General features: G+C 43.0%; 1 protein-coding gene across 1 annotated transcript in view; it reads left to right on the forward strand.

Annotated features, from left to right (window-relative positions):
• PLBD1 (phospholipase B domain containing 1) overlaps positions 1-20,318 on the forward strand; it is a 54,551-nt gene that overhangs the window by 2,426 nt on the left and 31,807 nt on the right. Inside the window, exon 2 of the mRNA XM_040488857.1 lies at positions 9,913-10,132. Within this exon, the coding sequence (XP_040344791.1) occupies positions 9,913-10,132 (220 nt within the window). The remainder of the gene's footprint in view (positions 1-9,912; positions 10,133-20,318) is intronic.

Below are 20,318 nucleotides of genomic sequence, written 5' to 3' on the forward strand. Positions count from 1 at the left end.
CAAATAATCAGCTGATACCAGGCCAGTTTGGTCAGGAGTCAAGGCAAAGAGCGAGGAAGTTTCTTCGGCCAGTGATCCTGACAGCACTGTGCCTGGCAATCCGGAAAAGACTTCTTTTTTTTTTTTTTTTTCCAACGTTTTTTATTTATTTTTGGGACAGAGAGAGACAGAGCATGAACAGGGGAGGGGCAGAGAGAGAGGGAGACACAGAATCGGAAACAGGCTCCAGGCTCCGAGCCATCAGCCCAGAGCCCGACGCGGGGCTCTAACTCACGGACCGCGAGATCGTGACCTGGCTGAAGTCGGACGCTTAACCGACTGCGCCACCCAGGCGCCCCCAGAAAAGACTTCTTACCATGGTCTTGTGGAACAGCTGGTGATGCCCACACTGATTACTTAGAACAGACGTGATCTGTTTCCTTTGTTCCACCCATAGTAACCTGCTTTCCGGTGCAACTTTTCTGCTCTGTTTTACCCTTCTGCTAGACTGACAGCCTTTGCTACCTCTTGCTTGTCATGTTTTCTCTGAAGTGCCCTGCTCGGTACTCTGAATTTGACGAGTACCCAACAAACACTGAAGGGATTGCATTTTCATCTCCCTGGGATGATTTTGATAGCTACCAGTGTGCACCTATTAATCCAAAAGCATCCTTAATTTTTAAAGCTTACTTGGTAGCTTCATTCCTACAGAAACATTGGCAAACAATTGCACATTCATCCTTGCCTGTCTTTCAAACTGCTATACACTTAAGCCATTTAATAGCATTGCCTTTATCCTTCCAGATTGAAAAGCCCCATATTTGTTTTTAGGAATGTCTTACATAATTTTTCTAAGTGGTGTGTAGAGTGAAGTCACATCACTAGGGAAAGAGATGAGTTGGTTGCCGAGAACTTTTAAGTTGGCATGTGCTTTGGTAAAACTGGTTCCAAATCTGGCCCCTGGACTTGCAGGGCTAGATTCTGGAAATGCATTCTCTCCCGAGCTCTAGAGCTGATCAGATACAAAGAAGCTGATCCACCCGAGTCTCTTCACCAAAATACCAATAATTAAGTTTGAGCAGATTGCCCCAGCCACTTTCTTATAATCAAATTACACCAGATAGATAATATCAGGGCTTCTCAGGCTGAAGGCCTGATTGATTTGCTCCCCAGTAAGACTGAGGCTTCCGTTGGCCTAGACAACTCTTGCCTGGCACAGCTGGCCCTTGACTCTGGAACACTGCCTCTTCCACACTTCCATGACTCACCGGTGCCCACCGGAGGCCAACCCATTGCCTCTCTAGATGGGCTAATACCTTTATGTGTTGTGGGGGATTTGCTGTCTTGGGAGCTGTTCAGTCTCCTTAAGGTGCCTTGGTAGATCTTTGGTTGAGGCTATTCTCAGTTGATCCTTTAACTCTGAGGGCCTTCTTATTTCCAAATTCACTTGAGGTAGTTGCTCCATGTGTTCATTCTTTCTGTGGCAGTTCATTTTTGGAAGTGTAATATGAGAGAGGTAGCATGGAATTCTAGAAGCAGAAACCATGGAGCCAGACTGCCTGTGTTTCAGTCCTGGCTCCCATACTTACTGTGTGACCTTCAGCCAGTTATCTACTATCTCTGTACCTCAGTTTCCTCTTCTGTAACGTGGGTATTGTAGTGTCTGTGTCATAAGGTGGTTGTGGGAGACAGCGCCCCGAACCATGGGGGATGTATAACTGAGTGACCGTTACTATTGGCCATTGGAGTTTCCCTTCTCTGGAAAGTCATCATGGATCTTTTGATAAGACAACCAGGATTGCAGATGATAGTCTACGTGCTGTGAAGTAACAACTTGTTATAAAAGCAGGGTTTTTTTCCTTAATCATGGTCCAACGTTTCAGGGATTTGGAGTACACACCAGCATGTTAAGCAGGTGCTGCAGAAGTAAGCAGTGCCCTAGGTCTCTTTCCTGGGTTATAACTGATTGATTGAAATCACCTTGATTTTTCTAAATGCAATTTTATTCATCATGATTTAATCCTGAATCAAGAATTTCCCAACTCTTTTTGGTCTTTCTGAGCCTCGCTAAATCTTCCTACAGCTCATCCCCATTGTCGTGGGGTTTCAGACTCCAAAGAAGTCAATGTTCTTGGTAAACTTGAATATTGTCATGTGCTCTCCCTCTATCAGTTTGTTTATAAAAATGTGTACAAGATAAGTTCCAGAACAACTTCTGGGGAAAGTGCCCATTCGCCTTTATTATTAAAATTAGTTTCCTGGTCCTTCTGGAAATGTGAATCTGACAGCAAAGATCAAAGTCTTTCTCCAGAAGAAAATGTAAGAAGATCCTCCTTCAAGTCTTTAAATCAAGGTAGAATATTTTTTAAAAACTTTTCATAATAGGTAAGCTATGAATCATGTAAACTCCAGCTTGGAACCATGTCTGACGTACAAAACAGAAATTTTTGTTTCCACACTCTTTTACACATTATTTTTACTTTGTCACCTGTTATCTTTTAGGGTTTTTTGGGGGGTGGAGGAAAGATTCTAAATTATAAAGCATTAACTATTAAGATAGCAAAAGAGGTAGCAGCACCAAAAATGGAATGAATCTCAAAGGATTTATTTTGTTCAATTTTTTAAGTTTTTAAAATGCATTTGTGCTTCATCTTTTAAAAAAAAAATGGAGTGAGTTCCAGTTGCTCCTACAACTTATATTTCACAATCACTTGAAGATTGAACTTTACCTAGCCTCCTGGGGCGCCTGGATGGCTTAGTTCGTTAAACACCCAACTCGTGATTTTGGCTCAGGTCATGACCTCACAATTTGTGAGGTTGACCCCCACATCAGGCTCTGGGCTGACAGTGTGGAGCCTGCTTGGGAGTCTCTCTCTCTCTCTCTCTCTCTCTCTGCCCCTCCACTGCTCTCTCTCTCTCAAAATAAATGGATAAAATTTTTTTTAAAGGATGTAGTTAGAAAATTTATTACTGTTATGTTGATTCTTTGTACTACTGCAAAACAGGAACTTAATGCAGTAAAAGATGAAACTAAGAGAGGTAGTGAAATTATGAGGAAACTTTAAAACTTGAAACTCATCCGCGCAAACAGCAGGTATCACGTTACAGTCTTCCAGGGGGAAATTGTGAAAGTCTCTTGATTCAAGGCTTGCTCCAAAATCTGTCAGTTAGCCTTGCAAATGCAGTGACAATCCCAGCACATGAGGTAGTGGCGAATTGTTCCAACCAGCATTTGCAAACCTAAGATACCAAAATTCAAATTCACCATTAGAATTAATATACAGACAATACCAGCCTGTCCCCTTCCCAGCTAGAGTGAAAGTGTGACCTTCCCAGCTGGTGTGAAAGTTCGGGATGTAGGCAGTCACATAATCAATAGAAAACTTTGATAGGCCCGATGGAGTCAATACAATGAAGTAACAGAAGCCACCTCTGATACTCAAGGAGCTTGTAATTCAAGTTTGTGAACCAAATTCACCCAAATACATGTAAACTAAAGAGTGTTCTAGATGAGGAGTGAGCTAAGAGTGCAGAATCAGAAAGGGGCCAAGTGGATAAGACTTTTAGCAAGAATTTTGATTTAAACTAGCAGTGAGGAATAGGTACGTTCCAAGGGAATGAAGGAAAGGGATCATTCCATATCCAGGCAAATGTCTCGGCATTTTTCTACATTAGCGTTTTGTGTCTTTGACTCTATTTTTTTTTAATGTTTATTCACTTTTTTTGAGAGAGAGAGACATAGAGCTGGAGTGAGGGAGGGGCAGAGATAGAGCTCTGGAGACACAGAATCCGAAGCAGGCTCCAGGCTCTGAGCTGTCAGCACAGAGTCCAACGCAGGGCTTGAACTCAGGAACTCAGGAGATCACGACCTGAGCCTGAGTGGGACGCTTAACTGACTGGGCCACCCAGGCACCCCTGACACTATTTTTTAAAAGAGATGTCCCTCTCTACTTACCTAATATATTGGGCACGTTATGCATTGCACCTCACACCTTCTCACTGCCCTTATTCGAGCTTCTGAAGCTATAAGGTAAGGCACATCACCCTAGCCACGCTGTAGGGATTCCTTGCTTTCTACCTCAGAGCTTCTCTGGCGTGGTAACCACCTAGCACTGGAGCATCTGCAAACCAGGGAAGAGGGATTTAACACCCCACAGGGCAGCCTTTGCCTAAAGCAGGATGGAGCAGGTGGATAAATGCTCCTCCTTCCATCCCTGGGATGGGGTCATCAGGGGTTTATCTACACCGCTGTTCGGGCCATCTCAAATCGCACCTTCGAATTAGCTTTTCCCTCCTTCCTGGCCTCACTTTCCCCATTCCCCATCCCCGTTCCCAGGGAGCACTTTCCCAAAATAGTTCTCCATCCAGCAAGAGTCCCAGGCTCTGATTTCCGCTGGGAGTGAGAGCTGAAACACTTACAATTTTGCTGCCTGGAGGTCGTTCATTCATGAATCAGTTATTTTCTTAGTGATTCTGATGAAGAGCCAAATCAAATCTAAAATCCAGATAGCAGTTTACTGAGCCCTTCCCAAGAAGGGAAGTGGGGAAGTATACTGCCAAGGTATGCCAAGAGATACTGAGAGATCATGGTCAGTGGACGTAAAGGAGAAAAACACTTTAAGGACCAGAGTCAACACTACTTAGCAAAACTCAATCTGAATAGCTTTAAGTTGCAATCTTAATTTTTAAACTATTTTCTCTTACCTATTTTGTATCCTTCCTCCCCTTTCTTCCTCTTTTTCTCTTCCTAACTTACTGAATATATTAGGTAAAATTTCATTGCTCTGGGTTGAAAACCACTTACTTTGTCATGAATGAAGTGCTCGGGAAATTAGGTTCCAAATATGGGAGAGGGCGACTTAAGCCACTTATGACTATTTTACAAATGCTAAGACAGTGTTCAGATTTTTTTTTCCAGCTGAAAACAACTCATAGAAAATATTAGAATACACAAGTCAATAAATTTAATGTGAGCGTTTGGGTTTTAATGTGCAGAGTAATATAAAAATGAGGTGACCTCTTCCATTTTTATCTTATAGAAGAAAAATGCTTTGTTTTTATAAAGTAACGCTCCCAGATATTTATCAAATGCATTGGCTTTGAAGACGTTGCTGTTAAAAAGTTTTAAATCTCATTTCCCTGTTAACAACTCTAGGGAAAATATCAACACGTGTCACTTTCCCCCGGGTGTCTGAACCATCCCCAAACCCCTTCCCTGAGCTTGAAGACATAACGACTTGCTTTGACTAACTTCTGTGAATGGCCTGATAAACTTCACTTTCATTTTAAGAACGCATGCAATTAAACTAGACTCACCCAGAAACAGTCTTTTGCCAGGTGCAGCGCTCCCAGGGTATACGTTGGTAAGCGGGACCACTCTGTCTTCACAGAGTTGGTGTAAAGCTAGTTTGGGATTAAAAGTATAGTTTTCTACCTGTTTGCTACTGCTTATCCTTTTCACAACATCTGCCTCCCAACATGGAGATGTATAAAAAAAAAAAAATAGAGGGGCGCCTGGCGGCTCGGTCATTTGGGCGTCCACATTTTGGTGTTAGCTCCCGTCATGATCTCAAAATTCATGAGTTCCAGCCCCGCGTCAGGGTCTGTGCTGGCAGTATGGAGTGTGTTTGGGCTTCTCTCTCTCTCTCTCTGTCTCTCTCTGCCCCTCCTGCTCGCTCTCTCTCTCTCTCTCCCTCCTGCTCACTCGCTCTCTCTCCCTCTCTCAAAATAAATAAATAAATTTAAAATAAAATAAAAATTTTTTTAATTAAAAAAAATGGAAACGTGCAATAGCTTAAACTACTAAAGGATTTAATTGGGGCACCTGGGTGTCTCAGTCCATTGACTGTCTGACTCTTGATTTTGGCTCAGGTCATGATCCCAGGGTCGTGGTATCAAGCCCCGTGTCAGGCTCCACACTTGGCGTGGAACCTGCTTAAGATTCTCCCTCCTTCTGTCTCCTTCTCCCCCTCTCCCCACCTCTCTCTCAAAAAAAATAAATAAAATAAAAAAATAAAATAAAATAAAATAAAAACTATGAAAGGATTTAAGAACATCAGAAAGTAGCACAGTGCCAGGAAAACCAGAAGGAGTTGATGCAAGGAGAAAACCTTGAGGCAGGGAAGACCTCATTTGGTGGGGGGAGTGTAAAACTTAGATGCTGGCTAGATTTTCAAGGCATGTGCTAAATCAGTTAGTGTGTTAGCAGTAAAATTTTTATCACCGAATTCTCTTAAGGGAAAAGGCTTCTTTCGAGCATGGAGGCGCACTAGTGTCAAAAACAAGCACAGATTTGCAGAAGTTCATTATTTGCGGTCAGGAAGTTACGGAGTGCCGGCAACAGTGAACACACAGCCCTTGAGTGCTCGGGAGAGGGAGCAAGCCAAGTTTATGTCCAGAGGGGCTGCTGGAATCGAAGGTGAAGTTAGGGAAGGCCGCGGCCAGTGTTCAGGGAGAAATGCTGAGGTTTCAGAGAAAGGGAACGAAGCTAAAAGCATGCCACGTGGGTGGAACAGAAAGGGAAGAGCCTGGCGAGGCTTGCTCACCTTGCTTCTTCCCTTTACACTTTCTGTTTCTGTCTCTGCCCCTGATGCAGCAGTTGTGAGGGGGCGGGGGGGCTGCTTTTATATAGTCAGCCTTGCTTTCTTCACTTTCCTACAAGACTCACTGCAGGTGAGGGTGGAAGAGAAGGTGTGAGGAAAGCTAGGGAAAGACTGAGGCCAAGGCACTGTGATCCAGAATCAATCTGGAAAACATATTTATTGCATTTGGTAGCAAAAGAAGAGAAGTTGCTATGGATGCTACCCACAACTGTCAAATTGCAGCCAATCGGCTTTATTAACAAGTAGACTCTTATTTGTCACCCAGAGTTTAACAAAGTACTGTGAACCTACCTATGCTTAGTAATGTCATTATTTTCACTTGGCCAAATTTTTTTTTCATTTGAGAGAGAGAGAGAGAGTACACACGGTGGAGAGGGACAGAGGGAGAGAGAGAGAGAGAGAGAGAATATGAGAATCTTAAGCAGGTTCCACGCTCAGCTCAGAGCCAGACAGGGGGCTCAATCCCACAACCCTGGGATCATGATCTGGAAGCGAATCAAGGGTCAGACACTCAACTGACTGAACCACCTAGGTACCCCAACCACTTAGCCATTTTTAAAGAAAGGCCACCAGGGGCGCCTAGGTGGCTCGATCAGTTGAGTGTCTGACTCTTGATTTCAGCTCAGGTCATGATCTTATAGTTCGTGAGTTTGAACCCCAAGCAGGCTCTGCACTAACAGCACAGAGCTTGCTTGGGATTCCCTCTGCCTCTCTCTCTCTTTCGCCCCCTCTCAAATAAATAAATTGAAAGAAAGAAAGAAAGAAAGCCCACCATTATGGTCATGACTTCACTCAGAAGTAAAATGACTTTCCTGCTAAGAATCATTCTTCAAGGGTCATTATTAGCATTAGCTTCTAAGTCTGACCAAGTCCCAGCCACTCACCCAGCCCCCTTGGAACAAGGTGCTATGATACTCTAGTTTTAAGATTATATTTTCAGCACTCATTTGATAGACAATCTTTGCATCAACACAATAAATCGATAAATAAAATGTTGAGTCCATTTTTAATGTTGACAACAAAAAATGTTTATAAACATTTAATCTGAACTTTCTAGTATCTTAACCACTAAAAACACAGTATGTCCAAAACTAAACTCATATTCCTTCCCTCTCCATCTGCTCCCTCTCTGAGTCAATGATACAACATCCATCCACTGGGTCTCAGTCTGGGACCCGAGAGTCATTCCGGCTTCTTCCTACCTCTTTGAAGACCTGAATATGAAGTTGGTCTTTCACCTGAGCAGCTGTGCCATAGTTTCTTAGGCCAAGAAACAAATGCATCACGTACCATTTCCTTTCTACATTTCTTTTCTCTTTTTCCTTTTCTTCCTCCGTCTCCTTTCCTTTCACAAATACTGAGTATCTGCCATAGGCTAAGCAATATACTAGTGCTGAGTCTTTGGCCTCGAGGGGTTCATAGGCTAGAAGCAGCTGAAGACATGTGAGTTACAGTGCAATGTGATAGGCCCAAAGAAGATGCACCTACGAGCAAGTTACATTGAGCTTGTAGAGCAAGCGAGCCTCCATGAAGTGGGTGCTACTTCCTGCATCTTAAGTAGCAATTTTGAGATTGCTGTGTGGTTAACAAGGCAGGAACTCTCTGGCAGAGGAAACAGCATATGCAAAGTGAGAGGTGTTGGACCAGCTAATGGCAGGTTGGACAGTGGTATATAATGGCTTCCAGATCACCAAGTGCGTGGGGTAGTGGATGAAGATGCATAGGTAGGCAGAAACCAGATCAGGAAGGCCAAGAGTATAAGCTGAAGAACTTTATTTATAGGAAATGGAAGTCACTGAAGATTTTTGGTAGGCAAGTAAACAAATCAGGTTTGCATTTTAGGAAAGTCACTCTGGCAGAGTATGAAGAACGAATTACAGGTCAGAGGGACCTTCAAAAAGGCCTTTTGTATGGTTAAGGCTAGTTGTGATACCTGAAGTAACATGGAAAGGTAGAGCTGCAGAGGAAGAGACTGGAGGAAGAGATACTTAGGAGGCTTTGATTCAACATGAGTTTGCAGAAGAGCGAGGAGGCCTGGATGGGCTTGGGTCTCAGGTGGAACGATCACAGAGATAGAAAGCAGAAGGTGGAGGATGGGTGAGAGAGAAAATGAATTCTGTTTTGGATATTTGGAATTTCTTTTGTTTATGGAATCATCCAGCTAATGTTATCAAGTGTGCGTTGGGCGTACAAGATAAAGAAAAACCCAGGGGGAGGATGAGGGTAAAAGCAGGCAGAAGAGGAGGAGACTCAGGAGATTCATGCTGTCCCAGATGCAGGGGAGGAAAGAGTTTTAAGAATAAGTGGTCACCAGCATCAAAGGCTTTCGGCAGTTCACGCGACATTAAGATTCAAGGATATCATCGGTGACCCAAACCAGAGCAGTGTCGGTAGCATGATGGGGATGAATACCAGTCTGCACCAGGCTGAAGGGAGGAAGTTGAGGAAGTGGTGTGTGAGCATGTGCCTCTTTCTAAGGGGTGAGGTCTGAAAATGGGCCAGTCATATTCATAGCTCTCTCACCACACTTGGCATAGCCCCTGACCCGGCACGCCCTAGAATATATGTGGAATAATTTCACGAAGGGAGTGAGAGATTCTGGCGATGGCCAGATCTGGTCCCAGGCTCCAAAGAGATCTTCTGTGATTGGTTTTCCCTTAGGCATGAGACAATGGAGCATGTCAGTCCACTTCAGTGGGAGGAGCCATGGCAGGAAGAGAGCTTTAGGGTACAGGAGCAGGAAGACACAGGATGGAACCAAGTTCCCAAAAAAAGTGAGAGGGGTCAATCCATAGCATGGGTAGATGGATGGAGGTGAACCAGTAGGGGGAGATGGCTACAGGACGTGTCAGGATAAATTCACAAAAATATCAAGAACTCGAGAGGCTCCCAGGCAATAGTTTATATTATTTCCTGCAAAATAGGAATCTAATGTCATGTGTGGAGAATTAGGCAAAAGAGAGACAATAAGGAGCCTGAGAATATGGATGCTTTGATACAACGGCTGAGGGGATCAAAGGAGCCCCAGCCCTGGCCTTGCCCAGAATCCCATCTCTAAGGATGAAACATTGAGACCCACCTCTGCGATGCTCTAATTACTTCCCCCCACGTTTGACCTAGTTCTCCCATGTTCTGAGCTCATCCCCCTTCATCAGGCTCTGGTTTTTCCCCACTTGTAACAAGGGCAAACTACAGTGGCAGATATCCCGATTCTAATACAATGGGATTCCTTAAAAGCAACTATGTTGGAATCGTTGGTTACCTGGGAAAAAGTGTATCGGCAAATCAGTTAAATGGCATCCTGTTATTATCGCCTTTTCTTTTCTTCCAGGAGTCCACTATGCAACTGTGTACTGGATGCCTGCTGAAAAGACAGTACAAGTCAAAAACGTACTGGACAGGAATGGGGATGCCTATGGCTTTTACAATGACTCTGTGAAAACCACAGGCTGGGGCGTCCTGGAAATCAGAGCGGGGTATGGTTCTCAGGCCCTGAGCAATGAGATCATCATGTTTGTGGCTGGCTTTTTGGAGGGTTACCTCACTGCCCCGTAAGTACTCTGGTCATGGTGAAGAACTACCAGGCAACTTCTGTCCCTTTCTTTGTCCACCAATGCTTCTTGTCTTCCTGACATTGAACATTAGAACTGGAAAGTAGCTGAGGTCCTCCTTAGCGGATAGAAACATGATCAGAATTACATTTACACCAGTAATCAGGACCTGCCTAGAAGGAACAAAGCCCCCATTGTGGCTTTCTTCAATTCTCATGGTACTTAAAATCTTTCCTTTTCATGAAACTGTTTTATTTATTTTTTTAATGTTAGGTTTTTTTTGAAAGAGAGAGAAAGAGCATTGTGCACCAGTGGGGGAGGGGCAGCAAGAGGGGGAGAGGGGATCTGAGGCAGGCTCCATGTTGACAGCAGAAAGCCTGATGTAGGGCTTGAACTCACGAACCAAGATCATGACTGTGAAATCGTGACCTGAGTCAGAGTTGGATGCTTAACCGACTGAGCCACCCAGGAGCCCCTCGTGAAACTATTTAAAACACAGCTAAGCCGTTTTATCCCACTAGTCATTTATTGTCTGGCAGAAGGAAAATGATAGGCAGAGTGACCGAGAAGCACAAAACATGGAAGATTTAATTTAAAATATAAGAACATTTTTAAATGGTCTTAAAACAATAATTTCAAGTGGGCAAAGATTTTAAATAGAAATTCTGATGTCTAATATAAATATCCCTTCCAGTTCTATTGTTACTTAATTCTCTCGTCTTTCCCTTGTCTTGTGAAAATAACAAGGATGTAGTTAATAATAATGCAATCAGGGCACATCCCTTTCAGAGATAAGCTCTTTAAGGAAAAGAAGGTCACAGCTCATTTAATCAAGCCTCATCCTTCCTTTGATATAAAAAAGTGTCTTGACGATTTGGCTTTCTCTGTGATCTAGACCATTGAGGACAGTTTAACCAAACCCTATTTTGCCCCGTTACCGCCTGAGTAAGGCACGTTAGTAAGTGCAGTGCCAATCTCACCTGATTCTAAGTACTGGAGATTATATCAAACATTGAATAACTAGTTACTGTGCTCTGGTCGCTCTTTTTTAATGAACTAGAAATTCCTTTTTTTCTTTGTTACCAAATTTTTGTTACTCTACCATACGAATTCCCTTAATGGTATATTACTCAGAGATGTATAAAACTTTATAAATAGATTAAAACCTGTTTAAAACTGTGTATAAAAGTGTGTGTGTGTGTGTGTGTGTGTGTGTATGTATAACTTTTCATCCTTCTCTCCAAATCTATAATTATTGTGTATCCACTTGTTCTGATTGCATTGTTTAAACTGGGTTGCACGTTTGGAGAAATAATTTGGGCTGAAGTTGTGTGACTATAAATACATTAGGTTAGGGGTACCTGGGTGACTCAGTCGGTTAAGCTTCTGACTCTTGATTTCAGCTCAGATCATGATCTCGCGGTTAGTGAGATCAAGGCCTGCATCTGGCTCCATGCTGATTCTTTCTCTCCCTCTCTCTCTGCCCCTCCTGCACTTCCACATGGTCTCACGCTTTCTCTCTCAAAAATAAATAAACTTTAAAAAATAATAAATAAATAAATACATACATACATACGTACATACATTGAGTTAAGTCATGTGGGGTAGACATCATGGGCTTTTAGGAAAAACTGTGATTTGAGGGAGCAGCTCTATCTAATCTGAGGCTGTTGTAGGCATAAGCAGGTGTTCCATAGTTCCGGGTATCACAGCAGGAGCTCAGGGAGTTTGACAGAAGGCTTCTGACACAGGAGGAACATCAGATATTCTTATGTCTCAGGAAGCATAAGTGTTAACATCTCACTTCTTGGGGTGGGGGGATGACTTTATCATTTTACCCTTATTTCTAATATAAAGCATTGACCTATCCTTGGTGCCTTTCCTTTATCCATTGATGAAGAAAATCCATAGGATATGGGTTCATATCCATTCTATTTAGTAACTTTTTAAATATTTCTGTATTAGAGTAAAAATTACTGAAATTTTATTTTGTAAAAGAAAAACACTTAGCTACTATTCAGTAACTGGGTTTTGTTTACTCTGCCTTTTTGCCACATCCTTTCAAAAAAAAAAATTCAATATGTGTAAACGAGTCTTTTAAGATTAAAGCAAACAACTTCTTGCATTTTGTGACCCATTTTAAGGATCTGGCAAGTGAGTCTTCCTTCCCCTCAGACCACTAGCAGCAGCCTGTGCCTGAATGATCAAGAGTGAGGGAGAGGTGGGTCTACTAATCTCAGTAAATACTGGATCATGAAGGAAAAGTTGGGAGACTCTCCTTGGGAGCATTCTGCTGCAGAGAACAACCTGGAATGAGTGCTTTAATCATAAATACTATAACACTCCAAGAAAAAGGCCCCTCATGGGCCAAAGCAGTCAAAGAAGGCCTTGTGGAATGAGTGAGTCGTGGGTCTGGGGTTTGATAGATGAGAATATTTGGCCTGTCCAAGAAGAGGAAGAAAATCATTCTAGGCAGAAAGAAACAGAACCAAGTCCTGAGAAAAGGCAATGCATCTGAAATGAGTAAGTTGCATTTACAAATGAGTGAGGAGTAGAGGAGTAGCCTGCCCATTCCACGGGTGCCGTCCTTTATTTCGATCGTAGAATGCTCAGAGGTTTCTCAAATTTGAAAGACGACCTCTCTGTTATCTCTGTTTTGTATTCATTACTGAGAATTCAAGGATGTCACCTGCTCAGGGATGGACTTCCCATACGTGTAGTACCAAGAGTCTGAGAGGACCTCTGCCCTGCAGGGACTTTGCTAGAACAGAAGACGTTGGTGAGCAGGAAGATGCATGACAAGGAACCAAAGGGGCTGGATGGAAGAGAGAAGTCAGAAATTTGTATATTTGAAGAAGAAGGAGAAAGAAAAAGAGGAAGAGGAGGAGGAGAGGACACAAAGAAAAAAAGGAAGGGAGCGACGGAGGGAGGAAGGAGAACAGAAGCAAAAAGAGGAGAAGGAAGAATTATAACCAAAGCTATCTTTTGAGAGGCTGTCATTCTAATCGCATTCTTGAAAGGTCAAATAAAGAGGGGAATTTCTGCACCGTCCACAGTAAACTGTCCTCACCTGTCCCGACTGAGAGGCAGGGTGGCTCCCTCGGAGCAGAGGTATTTGCATTCTCTGAAGCAAAGCAGGGAGCTTAAAATGTCAACCATCCGGAAGCTGTGATTGTAGTCACAAACCAATAGTGAAGGAGGAATACAAGTCACAGGCTAGGGTTTGGTTTGTGTGTTTGTTTTCAGCTACACATGGGCAACTGTCTGAGGAGCAATAGCATCTTCATACACAAACAGCATTTTATCCACCTAAAACCTATACTCCTGGGGACTGTAACTTGGGGAGTGTTTGAGTAACAAACGTACTTGAGGGTATGATTCCACTTACTGAGACACAGCCTTGGAGCAAGAGCATCTGAGCCTGGGTGGGAAGGTGAGTATATGCCGAAGGCAGAAGGAGAGAGTTGCCTGTTTTTGTTTTTCTCTCAGCTTGCAAAGTAGCTCAGGCAGCTGCCGGAAGCAATGGGAAGTTTACGGCTGCCATGTTTTTCCCATATCACCACATTTCTTTATTTCTTTAATGTTTACTTATTTTTGAGAGAGACAGAGTGGGAGCCGGGGAGAGGTAGAGAGAGAGAGGGAGACACGGAATCCGAAGCAGGCTCCATGCTCTGAGCTGTCAGCCCAGAGCATGACGCGGGGCTCGAACTCATGAACCACGAGATCATGACCTGAGCTGAAGTCGGACGCTCAACAGACTGAGTCTTCCAGGCGCCCTTCCGACATCACCGCATTTAAAATGGAGTGATGTTCCTTATACTCTCCAGAACCTTGGGGGAAGAAGCATATGCAAAGTGGGGTATTGTGGAATCGACAGTTCAGATATTCAGATAAAGTGCTCGCTTTAACCACCTCAGAGGAAATAGTTTGCTCTTTCAACCTATGACATACTTGGGAGGCCAAACGAAAACATACAAAGAAATAGCCTCAAATCCTCCATCATTTCATTTGAAGTGTTCAATAATGTGTTGCTTCCTTGAACTCTTACAACGCTCTCCCGATAACAGTTGGGACCCCGGGCCAGCCCTTTGTGCTGTATCACAAAGCTCCAGGCCATCTAATGTGCTGCCGGTGCACAGTTATCCCAGGTACAGAGGTAGCAACAGGTACACCTGCACCAGAGCTTGGAGGCAGCACTAGATATTTCCAGGGGCTTCTCTCACCGTCTTGCCCTTCCTCACGCTCTCCCACCCCGACCATCTCCTGAGGAGGCATTCCCTGCAGGATATTGCCATTAGCGTGCAAACCTTCATTCCAGGTGGGGCCCTGAGCTATCCCATGCTGCTCCTTCGGCCTGTTACACACCCCTTTCCAGTAACTCTTAGCACTGTGTTTTCTGAGAACCAGATGCTGCCTGTCACATCTCCACTGATTGAAATATTACTCAACCCCCTCAAGCAAGACCCATCCCCCGTGCAATCTTCCCAGGGCATTTTCTGATTCCATTCCCAGTGGACTGAGCTCTGTCTCTCCCCTCCACTGTCTCTTAGTACTTTAGGGGCAGGTCCCCAGACACCTGGCACAGTACTTCTGCCCCCAGCAGTTACTTAATTACATGCTGATTGGGTTTGATTGAATCCGATGTTGTTCCAGTACTTTAGAGATGAACGAGAAGTGGGAGGTACATATTTCCATGTAATGCAATGTCTAGCAGCCATAGCCAAATGGAGTTTCTTCCTTGTTTTTTAACTTAAAGGGGTGGCTCCCTAATCAGAGTATCTCTTGTCTACTTGATGATGTAAAAGCTGATAAATAGTCCTAGATTATTTTTAATAAAATGAGTCATGAAACCTTTCTGGAAAGAATGATGATGAGGGTGTGCGTACCAGGTCCACTCTAGTCTTTAATAAAGTGGCTTATGTCGTGTGTGGCCGAGGCAGCTGCTGAAATATCTCCTCGGGAATTACCTAATTTGAGTAAGCCAATTCAAGGCAACCAACACTTGTTGCATGGCCTTGTGCCGGGCTCTTGGGATGGGGAAAGAGGAGGGAGTGAGTTCACTCCTGAGCACATCCTTCCAAGAGAATCCCTTTTAAGTTAAGATGGTGACACAACAGTTGCTCAAACTGTGACGGAAAGGGGTTCTAGCAAGATTATGGCACACGTAGAGAAAGTCATCAAAGGTGGGTCCTTTTTTGTTTCTGGCCAACTACCAAGAAAAATCTCCTCCCTATCCCCCCAACTCGCTCCTTTGACATTAGAAATGAAATAGGCTTCCCACTCAAGCCTGGAAGCAAAGCAAAGTGAGACACAGTCCCACCCTCAAAAATATCAAAGGGTCCCTCAACTAGTACTGATCTGGAATTGAACATGAACCACAAAGTGCTGCTTCTGATGATAATGATGGCAACACCTGGCCTTTATATAGCATTTACAATGTGTGCCAGACATTGTTCCAAGCATTTTACCTATGGTAAATTACTTCACCCGCAACACTGTGATGTACATACTTCCGTTCCCATATTATTGACGTGAAAACTTGAGGACAGAGAAGTTAAGTAATGAGCTGAAAGTCACAAAGCTAGTGGGCAGGGACCAGGTTGTCCAGCTACAGAGTTTGAGCGCACACATCCACGGACACATGCGAATGGATTAATTGCTATGGAAAACACCAAAGGATCTCAGACCCAGAAAATTAAAGCAAATAGAAAAGAGAAGACAGCACTGACAAGTGCTAAATGATACTGTATTAACATAACGCAGAGAGATTCAATAGTGTGGGAGTACATGTGTCTTCCCGATTCTTACTTACATGTGCACGTGAGAGACGTAAAGTTAAGCAAAGTCCCAGCCCACTTGGGAGGACACTTACTGACTTGACACACCACAGGGCTGAGCTTAACGTAACACATCCATGAGGCGGATACTAGCGTTTGCTCTGCTTGATGAGAATTTGGAGGCACGGAGAGATTGGGACTCTTGCTTATGGTCATACAACCTAGAAGTAGTTGAAGTCAGCCTTTGAACTCAGAATTCAAAGTCTCTATCCTTAACTGCTGTACTAGGTTGCTCCATCACACAAAAGTGCAAGATCCAAGACCCAGGGATCAGGGAAGAGCCTCAGCCTGAGGGAAATGCAAGGGGTCTGGATTCATCTGAGCTCCTGGATGCTGCGGGATCCGTTGAGGCCACTTCTGACCCCCAGGTGGACGTTTCTCTTCCTCTGCTCTGAATGTCAGAATCAAAATATCTAGTCCCCCCACTCCCAACAAAAAAGAGAAACGTTCAATGATTCCAGCCCGGTTACCCTCCTGTACTTGCATCTGTCCTGTCTCCTGTTATGTGGACATCGTCAGCAAATAGCCCAAGTCAAGATCAAGGTTCCTCGGTTTCAAAGTTTCTCAGCCTTGGCACTATTGACATTTGGGGTTGAATAATTCTTTGTTGTGGGGATGTCCTGTGCATTATAGGACCTCTACCCACCAGATGCTGGTAGCACTTTCTCCCCCACCTCCTAGGGTGACAACCAAAAATGTCTGCAAACATTGCCAAATGCCCCATGGAAGGAAAAAAATCACTCCTGTTGAGAAACCTGGCTCCATTTTGAAATAGACTGAAAAGTTGAGAGGATTTAGCACTCTGGATGGAGCTAGGCAGGGTACAGTGATGAAGGTTTTGGATAAAAAGTATGAATTATTTGCTTCTTTACCTGAGTGGGCATTGTAGATCCTACAAATTACTTTTTCCAAAATAGAATTTTATTTTCATGTAAATCATTTTATTTTTTTTTTAATTTTTTTTTTCAACGTGTATTTATTTTTGGGACAGAGAGAGACAGAGCATGAACGGGGGAGGGGCAGAGAGAGAGGGAGACACAGAATCGGAAACAGGCTCCAGGCTCCGAGCCATCAGTCCAGAGCCTGACGCGGGGCTCGAACTCCCGGACCGCGAGATCGTGACCTGGCTGAAGTCGGAGGCTTAACCGACTGCGCCACCCAGGCGCCCCTAAATCATTTTAATTTTAAGAACCGTTCCTCTTAAAAACAAACAAACAAACAAACAAACAAAAACAACAACAGCAAAACCTTCCTCCTCGTGGCAGAAAAAGTTACCGTAGCCGTTTCTGTACAGAGAAAATAATTTATTATTTAAACTGAGTCAATTCAGAATGGTTCACTCCCCTCCAAACACTTTATCTCAGAATGGATTGGTATTACTGAAGCATCTTGGAGGAAGGGAAGGTGTTTGATCAGCGGTTGTCCTGTGGGCTTCTGTGGCATCCACCAAACTGGAACAGTCTTTTTAGTTTTTAGCTTAGATGTTTCCCCATGTGACATCTGATGAGGCTTCCTCACGAAGCTTCCTCAGTGTCCCTGGTCTCTTGCCGCATAATCAGTGCCACCCGAGGTTGCAGTAGTCACCACAAGTGTGAGTCTTCCACGCCGAGATGGTCCAATGTCCGCTTGTTCTCCCTCAGGCCACGCAGAAAACGTTTGCTCCCCAGGCTCGCTAAGGTATGCAGGGCTCATGAGCCCTGATGGCCCAGGCAGCCATCTCCACTTCCCCATGTAGTCCTGGGGTGGGAAACCGTGGAGTTATTGCCTTCCCACACAACTAAATCAAGTCATCCAACTGACAGGGCATTTATGTATTCCATTCACCTGCCCTGTGAGCCCATGCACAGGATCCCTTCCTTGTCATCCACACACCTGTCTAGCTTTACCGCTGTTCTCTCCCTCGGTTTTACAGGTGGCGGATAGAGAAAAGTGACAAGCTTGATAATATAAATGTGGCAGCATAAATAAATACGTGAACAAAAGTTAAATGCGATAATTCAGTTTTTAAATTTACAAATAATTTGAAGGAAAAGCTCTCGCGAAGTGAATTTATTGAACTCAGGGATCATAACTAAAAGATTTCAAAGGATTTTAATGTTGTTTGCCTAACTGGCAATAAAACGATTTTCATTTTAGCAGTTCCAGTTCTGGAGATTACTAGATAAAGGGTATCTAAAGTTCCAACGTACGGGGAGCCGAATTTCTGTTCCTGTATCAAATAAAAACCAGAACTGAGACCTGAGATAAACTTGCAGTCCAGAGAGTGCAAGGGGTTCACAATTTACCCACTTTGCTCCAAACTTGTAGCAAAAGGTAGATACAATATATAGAAAGAAAGCATTATAGTAATACAGTGGGCCCCAAAACAAGATTAAACATATTTTGAGGCAGAAATGGAGCAGAAAACAAAGTGATGAAGTGTGGATCTGCTGGGCCTTTGGCATGAAATAGCCAGAGACTATATCATCCCTGCTGATGCGTGAAGGCCTCAGTGCTTCAGTGAGCTGAGTCAGGGCTGAACCGAAGCAACCTTGCTGCTTTTGACTGTATAAAATGAAAAGGCCACAGAATAACTTGTGCTGATATGCATGCTAGGCTTCAGATTATAAGAAACCATGAGCTTGGGATCGGGTGGGGGTGGGGGGGACAAGAACCAAATCATTCACGTGCTGGTTCAATTACAGATACACTTGCAATATTCCATAGGGAAAAAAGTCCCCAAATTCACAATCAGAGAAATAAAATCTGAAATCAGAAATTAGTATTGAGGAGTTTACTTAAAACATTTCCCAAGGGTAAGATAAAGGGTAAAAATGCTCAGAGAGCTGTTGTTAGAACAGTTTGATTAAGAAACTCCAACATAAGTCTCTTAGGAGTCCCAGAAAAAGAGACTGGAAGAAATCACAGATAAGCAATAATTGACACAGTAATAGTGGAGAATTTACCAAAATTTAAAAAGACCTAAGTCCTTAGTTGGAAAGCACTACAATGTAGTGGGTGAAACTACAGAAAATTGGGGATAAATCATCTTACAAGCTATTAGAAAGAAAACACATTGACTACAAAGGAGTCTCAGCTAAACTGACAGCGTATTTCTCATCAGCAACAATAAAATGAAAGGTGATATGAAATTAATATCTTAAAAGTACTACAGGAAAATAACTTAGCTTAAATTTTAAAACCATTTAAATCACCTAAGAGCAAGGGCAAAATTAGGATATTTTCAGATATATAAATTAAAATGTTTGATCATCCACAAACTTCTATGAAACTAAATAAGATACATGTTAACAAGAATAGCAGGAGGGAATGTTTGGGACATAAGGAGCAATAGTTAATATAAGAAAAGCGATGTTAATAAAATTTCATTGTAAAAGTTAAAAAACTTTCACAGAAAATTTTTTATTAAAAGGGTAAAACTAAGTCTTTGAACATAAACATGATGGGGTGTCAATGGGCAGCTAAAACTTGTTAACATATGAATCATGTTCGGAGGAGGAGAAAAATAGAAAATTCATTTAGGCTTCATAAGAAAATTCATAGTGATGAATGTTTCTAAAAATGTTAGTGATCATAAAAGAAGAGAAATACATCTCACGGCTTTTAAATTAGCAGAAGTAAAAAGAAGGATAGTAAAAATGGTATATAAACGAGGAAAAAGTAAAAAGGAGGTCAAAGAAAGAAAACAGAAAAGACTGTAGAAATACATCCACGCATATTCAATCAAAAAAAAATGTAAGGGGATTATTTTCACCAATTAACTGGGGAGATGTTGTTTAAGGGTGCAAACTTGTAACCAGTAGATAAATAAGTCCTGGAGATCTACTGCACAACATAGTGATTATAGTCAACAATACTGTATCATAAATGTCAAAGTTGTTACAAGACAAACTTAATTGTTCTCACCACAAAAAAAGAAGGAATTTTGTAATGTGAAAGAAGCTTTAACTAATGCTACAGTGGTAATCATATTGCAATAAGCAAATGGATCAAATGAACACATTGTACACCTTAAACTTACACAATGGGGCGCCTGGGTGGCGCAGTCGGTTAAGCCTCCGACTTCAGCCAGGTCACGATCTCGCGGTCCGTGAGTTGGAGCCCCGCGTCAGGCTCTGGGCTGATGGCTCGGAGCCTGGAGCCTGTTTCCGATTCTGTGTCTCCCTCTCTCTCTCTGCCCCTCCCCCGTTCATGCTGGGTCTCTCTCTGTCCCAAAAATAAATAAACGTTGAAAAAAAAATTAAAAAAAAAAAAAACTTACACAATGCTGTATGTTAATTATATCAATTAAAAATGTTGACAGCAGGGGCGCCTGGGTGGCGCAGTCGGTTAAGCGTCCGACTTCAGCC

Source organism: Herpailurus yagouaroundi, unplaced genomic scaffold (genome assembly GCF_014898765.1).
Source record: "Herpailurus yagouaroundi ecotype Mexico unplaced genomic scaffold, PumYag 166, whole genome shotgun sequence".
NCBI classification, from domain to species: domain Eukaryota; kingdom Metazoa; phylum Chordata; class Mammalia; order Carnivora; family Felidae; genus Herpailurus; species Herpailurus yagouaroundi.